The 7,967-nt window shown below is 39.8% G+C and overlaps 1 protein-coding gene across 1 annotated transcript; it reads left to right on the top strand.

The window, feature by feature from the left end:
* The first annotated feature begins 6,062 nt into the window (after window positions 1-6,062).
* Window positions 6,063-6,995, top strand: LOC105094887 (olfactory receptor 2A5). Its single transcript, XM_031454559.2, has one exon. It carries the CDS (start codon window positions 6,063-6,065, stop codon window positions 6,993-6,995), a length of 933 nt encoding a protein of 310 aa, XP_031310419.2.
* The last annotated feature ends 972 nt before the right edge of the window (window positions 6,996-7,967 follow it).

The following is a 7,967-nucleotide window of genomic DNA, read 5'->3' as shown; positions in this document are numbered from 1 at the left end:
TGAGGGCAGTAGCAACAGTGGAGGGAGGGGGTACCCAAAGGGTAAAATGGGGTAAAATAAATGTCTACTATTACAGTGATTGGATCCCCTGACTTCTGTACCATCCCTATACAGCTAGGTCACAGCTCGCCCTGGGCAAGAGCCCACAGTCTCATCCTATGGAAAAACTGAAGATAAAAGCCCTAAATTCTGGCATCCCAGACAAAAGCTGGAGCCAGTGAGAGTTGGGTCTGAAAACAGAGGAATTAAGTGCAGGTCTGAGCACTGAAGGCTGAGAATGTGAGCCCAGCTACTCCCCCTGCACCTCAGTCTCTCACACTTAGGTACCATCTACACCTCCTGCTCATAATTAGACAAGAGGTCAGAGAATTCATTGAATGAACCAAAAGGTCCCAGAGGCATTTATATTTGAGAGTATCTCAACAAAATGGCTAGCTGGACTATCCTGTCACCCTTTGTAAAACTCCATATACGGAGTTTCCAGTGACAGACAAATGCAAAAAGAAAAGAAGAAATCATTGGAAACAGAGATTATGAAGAAATGAATATAAAGACTGTAAAATGCAATAATTAAATATTTCTATCTTTCCCACCTTTTCCTGTAAGAAGAAATCGACAATTGGCTGGTTTCATGGGTGTGGGTGGGATAGTAATGCGGGAATCTGTGTATGTGAACTGGAGCGTGGAGGTAGCATGTTTGAGAGATTGGACACACTGAGCAAATAAGTAATTGATGGAGCAAGTAAGCAAAGGCTTCGAGGACTTACAACTGGAAAAGCTACTCACAGCTGTAGAATGGCAACAGTCTAGAAAGCACTCAGAGACGGTAGGAATGAAATGGAAGCAATCAATATGAAGTCATTTTGTTTTTTAGTCAGCTTCATTGAGGGATAATTCATACACAATTTAGTGTATCTCTTTTAAGAGTTTATAGTCTAATGAGTTACGACAAATCAGCTCAATCAAGATTTAGATCACTTACCTCACTCGGAGAACTCTCCTAGCACCCCTTCTCAGTGGCTTTATGCCCTCTTATCCTCTGCCCTGCCCTTGGATATGCTGCTACAGATTTCTGTCACTATAGGTTAGTTTTGCCTGTTACACAATTTCATATAGATGCAATCAGAGAAAATACTCTCTGTCTTCTTTCACTTAGGCACAGGTACAGGGAGACAGTTCTGATAAAATATTAAAATTAAACAGTAACTTACAGTACAAAAGACAATTTTAATGCCCATACAAACCCCAAATGTCTGATTCAAAAATATTTTACTGCGTCTATTAATGCGCATTGATTAAAAATATAAATTGCTGCTGTATGATAAATATCCGATAGTGAACATCTTGAAAGCAAAGTGAACAAAATATTTATTGCTTTTCACACACCTATTTTTCCCTGTAATTTTAAATTCCTAATTCTTTTACTATCTTCTCAATTTTTCCAATGATGAAAGAAATTTCACTCATCATGCTTTTGATTCGTCCATGTTAATGCATATATCAGCAGTTCATGTACTTTTATTGAATGGTATTCCATTGTATGGATAGATCATCATTTTTTAAAAACCCACGCAACTGTTGGTTAACATTTGGATTCTTTTTAATTTTTTGCTAGTTTCTTAAAAAGCAACTCTGAACACTTGTGTCCATGTCTTTGTGTGACTTTATTCTCTTTGGAAAATATCTAGAAGTATTTACATTTCACACTTCACGCTGTGAAAATGTATATTTTAGTTTATTTGACACTGAAGGATAGTTGTTCCATTTTATATTCTCACCAGCAATATATGAAATTTCCAGTTGATCAACAGCTTCACCACAGTTGGGCTTTAATTTTTAGCCATTACAGTGGATGTACTGTGGTATCTCATTGTTTTAATATGTATTTCTCTGATGAATGATGATGTTGAACATCTTTTAATGTACTTACTGACACTGTGTATCATCTTTTGTGAACTGTCTGTTCAAACCTTTTGTCCACTTGTTATTTGGGTCATTCGTATTCTTACTAAATTTAAGAGGTCTTTATGTATTCTAGGTAAAAGTCCCTTGTCAGATATGTATTCTGAACGTTTTACTCAATTCTGTGGTTTGCCTTTTCATTTTCATAGTGATGCTTTTCAAAGAAGAGAAGTTTTTAACTTTGGTGAAGTACAATTTATCACCTTTTAGTGAAACCACATTTTAAAATATATTCATAAATATAGAAATAGTTTTATGTGTCCATGTAGGTGTGTGTAAGTACGTAAGTATGTAAATACATTTCTGCTCCTATTTGCTGGCCTGGAGGGCTTAGAAGAACTGACACACCCCTGGCAGTGAACACACTGAGAGCTCAGATCCTGGTTTTTAAGTGCTCTTCTCCACTAAAAGGAACAGGGCTTCCTGAAGAAATGGCTAATTCTAGGGTAAGATTTTTAAAAATGTACAAGAAGAGCCTATGAAAACAATTTTTTCCCCTTCCAGTTTTACTGAGATATAACTGACATACACTACTGGATAAGTTTAAGATGGACAGCATGATGATTTGACTTACATACATCATGAAATGATTACCACAGTAAGGTTAGTGAATACTCATCATTTCATACAGGTAAAACATTAAATAAATAGAAAAAAATATATATTTTCCCTGTGATGAGAACTCTTAGGATTTACTCTCTTAACAACTTTCATATATAGCATACAGCGGGATTAATTACATTTATCATGTTGTAATAAATACAGTATATCCCTAGTACTTATTTGTCTTATAACTGGAAGTTTGTATCTTTGACCACCTTTATCACCCTACAAAGATACATTATTACTGACTATCTTCCTTATGATGTACATTTCAGTGTTGTGACCCATTTGGAAGTTTGTACTTCTTACTTTCCCTTGCCTGTTTCACTTATAACTACTCTCCTCCCCTCTGGAAACCACCTAAATGCTCTAGGTATCTTTAACTTTCTGTTTTGTTAACTTGTTTTTCTTTTTATATTCCACATATAAATGAAATCATATGGTTTTGCCTTTTGCTGTCTGATTTACTTCACTTAGCATAATACCCTCTAGGTCCATCCATGTTCCTACAAATGACAAGATTTCATTCTTTTTTATGGCTGAGTAATAGTTCATTGTGTGTGTGTGTGTGTATGTGTGTGTGTATGTGTATATTACATCTTCTTTATCCATTCATCAGCCTGTAACATCTTTTACACCAGAAAATAAGAAAATACTAAAAAAAATAAAGTGGGGATGTAGCTAGAGGGGACCATGGTCACCTTGAAGGAACTCCTATTAGCCAAATAAAAACAAAAAATAAAAGTAACAGATTACAGTCCACTGAATAAAATATGGAATCATGAGTCCATACTGATAAGCACAATTAAATGACCAGTAAAATAAATGAGCATCATGTAAGCTCTTATTTAGCAGAATTACAACTCATAAATGAAGAAGAAATGGTAGAAATAGAAACTCGTCATTTGTTGACCATTATAGTGGTAATTGATTTAGGCAGTGGTCATCAATTGAATGGATAAAGTTCTGATAAGGATAAAAATGTTGGTATAACATCAGAATATCTCTTACAAAACGCTAATGAACTACAAAGGGAAAACTAGGACTTTATGATGGAGAAATCTGGCAGATATCAACATAATCAGATGATCAAGGTTAAAACACTGCCAATGGTGAGATGAGTCAATGTCAGGTGTCCTCTGATGTATTGAGAAGAGTGTAGCATTGTTACTAATACTTAGATATATGCAAATGATATAAAGGCATAAGAATTTTAGTTTGTGATATATGCTGTTGTGCTAGATAATCATTGTGTGGTTGGGGAAGAGGGGATGAGTGATAATTAAACCAAGAATGTACTTCTAGCATAGGGATCAATGAGTGCAAAATCCCTGAGGCTGGAAAGAGTTTGATATGATCTAGAACTTGTTCTAGGTCTGGTACAGGTTTAACACACTGGTCAAAGAGGAATATAACAAGAGATGTAGTCTTAGAAGGAGGAAGGGCCAGATATTTAGCTCTTTCAAAGCTTTCAAAAGGAATTTGGTCTTACATTGTTAAAGAGAGGGTGTTATAGAATTTTAAGTAGAAGAGATACATAATATGCTTTGCATTTTCAAAGGATAATTGTTGCTGTGAAGAGAATGACAGGAATGGAAGTGTTTTTCTAATCTACCAACACCTAACTTAAGTTATCTGAGGAGGGAAGGAGAAAGAAATTAATGCCAGTTTTCAAGTCATTATCTCATAAGGATGTTGATCTACCTCCTCCAAGCTCCACCAGATCTATCTGGGGCAAGACTGAGATCCAGGAACTCATCACCATCCATATCCCTGGGGAGTGTAATTTATAATGTGGTCCCAGGAGTATCTTTGTTCTTATTATTTTGTGACTTTCATGTGTATAGATCCAGCTAGATCTTAAGTCACCACCTGCCAGCCCCTTTTCTTCTGAACATCTGTCCCCAGAGTCCAGAGAAATGGAGACAGAGACAAACAGTTTTTGTTCTTCTGGCAGAGATGATGTCTGTGTCTCATATATCCCTGTCCCCTCTCCCTCAGGACACTCAAGGATGATCTGGGAGGGCTTGGGTGGAGATGAGCTCACCATAAAACCTCTCCTGCTGGTGCTCACCGTGAGCAGGTCAGTCCCTGCATCAGTCTGTGCCAAGAGAACAGGAACAACTCCTGCACCTGCAAAGTCCCTCTTTCAGACCCTCAGAGGGAACAAGATTCTCAGCTCTGATCTTCAAAATCTCTCCTGACTTTTGTGCAGCTTCCTCTAAATCTAATCCTGTTTCTAAGACCAGTGCCACAGTGAGTAAAGGCTTTTTTTGCCAAGTGTGGTAGTTTAGAGAAGCTGGGATCTGGAGGAACCCATTGAGTGGGAAGTACATGGTCAACTTACGGGCAGGCAGATTTCCGGGTTTAAGACAGGGCTGGAATTTGCAAACCTGGAGCCATAAACTGCCCATCGAGAAAGGTCGTGTATATCATGAACGGTCTTGTAATAGGTGTATACGTCTATGGATCATTTCAGGTTTTCCCTTTCTCTCACCCCAGTGGCCATATGGTTGGTGGGATGACAGCCAAAGAAAATGAAAGAAGAGTCACAAGACTTGATTAAATTCCAAGACATACTCTGGATGTTTTTCCTAAAGTAATGTCTTTCATCCATCTATTTATCCATCCATCCATCCATCCGTCCAACAAATGTACTGTCCAAATACAATGAGCCGAAACAGCATCTACTTATCAGAACCAGGGAAGCAGCCCTGCAGGAAGGTGGGGTGGGGCAGGAGTATAAATGTATTACAGAGGTCCTTGCCCTGACCGTGGACCATAAATTACTTCTGTGATTGGTGACCAAACTAGTGATGTCACTCTGCCCATGCACAGAAGGAAAACAGCCAGATTTTCCTGCATAGTATCAGGAAGAAAAACGTAGTGCCAACTTCATGTACTAAAGCATTAAATCTAGTAGAAAACATAGGGAAACATACTTCCTTGAAGCTACATTTGTACATTTCATTCTCATTTTATTCATTGGTATATTTACTCTGCGATCATTTATTGAGCACCTGCTGTGTGCAATGTCCTCCCCACAAGTTTTAAAATAAGAACAAATCAGATGATAAAGAGGAAGTAGGAACAAAATCTGAAAACTAAATAAATTGGAAAGTAGAAGTAAAAAAGAGAATCTGGCTATGGGCTTTTCTCATAATGAAATAGTCATTATGGAAAACAGTTTGTTCTGTGGCTGCCATCGTGATAGTAAGAGTATAAATTTTTGCTGTCAAAGGTAAATAAAATTCTGTGGAAATGAAAATAGTACATGATACCCTGTATTCCCTTATATTAGTTACCTAGCCCTTTCTGCTTTACTGTGGATTAAAGGACTTGACATGATGACTCTGAAAAGGATTGTTCACTGAGATAATGCACAGTGTATGCCATAAACCCCCCTCTCTCTGTTTAATAGCGAGTCCAGATCTACATTTGCTCCTCAGCACACAGCACTGAGGCAGCAGTGACCAACACAGACACGTCGCCAGGGCATGACAGGAAATCAGACATGGGTCATGGAATTCATCCTCCTGGGATTCCCACTCAGCCCAAAGATGCGGGTGCTCCTCTTTGGGCTCTTCTCCCTGTTCTTTGCCTTCACCCTGCTGGGCAACGGGGTCATCCTGGGGCTCATCTGGCTGGACTCTCGACTGCACACCCCCATGTACTTCTTCCTCTCACACCTGGCCATCGTGGACATTTCATATGCTTCCAACAATGTCCCAAAGATGCTGGCAAACCTTCTGAACAAGAAAAGAACTATCTCTTTTGCCCCATGCATAATGCAGACCTTCTTATACATGGCTTTTGCTCACACTGAGTGTCTCATCTTGGTAATGATGTCGTACGATCGGTACGTGGCGATCTGCCACCCTCTGCATTACTCTATCATCATGAGCTGGAGAGTGTGCACTGTTCAGGCCATCACTTCCTGGGTCTGTGGTTCCCTCCTGGCCTTGGTCCATGTGGTTCTCATCTTGAGACTGCCCTTCTGTGGGCCTTGTGAAATCAACCACTTCTTCTGTGAACTCCTGTCTGTCCTCAAGCTGGCCTGTGCTGACACCAGGCTTAACCAAGTTGTCATTTTTGCTGCTTCTGTGTTTATCTTAGTCGGGCCCCTCTGCTTGGTGCTGGTCTCCTACACACGCATCCTGATTGCCATCCTGAGGATCCAGGCAGCTGAGGGCCGCAGAAAGGCCTTCTCCACCTGCTCCTCCCACCTCTGCGTGGTCGGGCTCTTCTTTGGTAGTGCCATCGTCATGTACATGGCCCCCAAATCTCAACACCCCGAGGAGCAGCAGAAGGTCCTTTCCCTGTTTTACAGTCTTTTCAACCCTATGCTGAACCCACTGATCTACAGCCTGAGGAGTGCAGAGGTCAGGGGTGCCCTGAGGAGGGTACTGTGGAAGGACAGGCCAATGTGAGCAATGCTAGACTCTGGAAAGTGGAAGATTTGTTCTCTGTGACATTTGGGGGAATGTTAATGCAAATGTCTTAAATTCTCATGCCTTTGATTTCTGCTATTTAGAATATATATTGATCAGCTGCTCTTTCTAAACATGGGGCTCTGACTAGACTGCAAAGCACAAGCAGAAAGTCGTGAAGAGCACAGGCCATGAGACGAGAATCAGGTAGTGGTGAAGTACGTGGCAGGGAGCCATGGATTCTTACCGCCAGGTCCCAGCACTAAGGCCCAAGTTCATTCTTTTGAAGTTTTGTCCTCTTAAATTGCCTCTTGCATTCCTGTATGATTTCCATCTCCCTTATTGCTGTAAGAATGTTCTAGCAATGCCATAATAAATGCTGCTACAAGAGTGCACGTCTAACAAGACCGAATAAAAGTTGACTCTGGTTAAGCAGTGCCCTCCTGGGAAATGCAGTCAGGACTGTGGGAAGAGCAACCACCTGGTCTGAAGGTTAAAGTCTAAGGGTGATGCTATCAGTTCTGAAAAATCACCTGAATTTGAGCCTGATGAATTTATTTCTGTGAAAAGCAAAGTTCACTTGTATGGATTTTTTAAAATATGGGAGACAGAAAAATAACAGGATCTTTGTTTCATTTCATTTAATTCTACACTATTTAGTTAGAGAAACTTTGTGATTAGAATAACTCTGAAGGGCCATTATTAGGGAGTTACTTTCCAGAGTTCTGATTACAAAGCTGGGTGTAGGTGACATTTGACCATTATGATGATTACAGGTGTTAGAAAATACTGTGGAAGAAAGAGCGCATCAAGGGAGCCTAGTAACTTGACGTACGTTGTAGATTCACATTTAGAACCAATAACAAAACAGAGACTGATAAAGACTCGTAGGAACCTCAACCAAACTCCAGAGAGCACCTGCTCCATGTGATGTAAATCACTCATTCTGGACCCTAGCGTCAGAATCACATG

The sequence above is a fragment of the Camelus dromedarius genome, chromosome 7, assembly GCF_036321535.1.
Source record: "Camelus dromedarius isolate mCamDro1 chromosome 7, mCamDro1.pat, whole genome shotgun sequence".
Taxonomy (NCBI): Eukaryota; Metazoa; Chordata; class Mammalia; order Artiodactyla; family Camelidae; genus Camelus; species Camelus dromedarius.
This window is presented reverse-complemented; position numbering and strand designations above follow the sequence as displayed.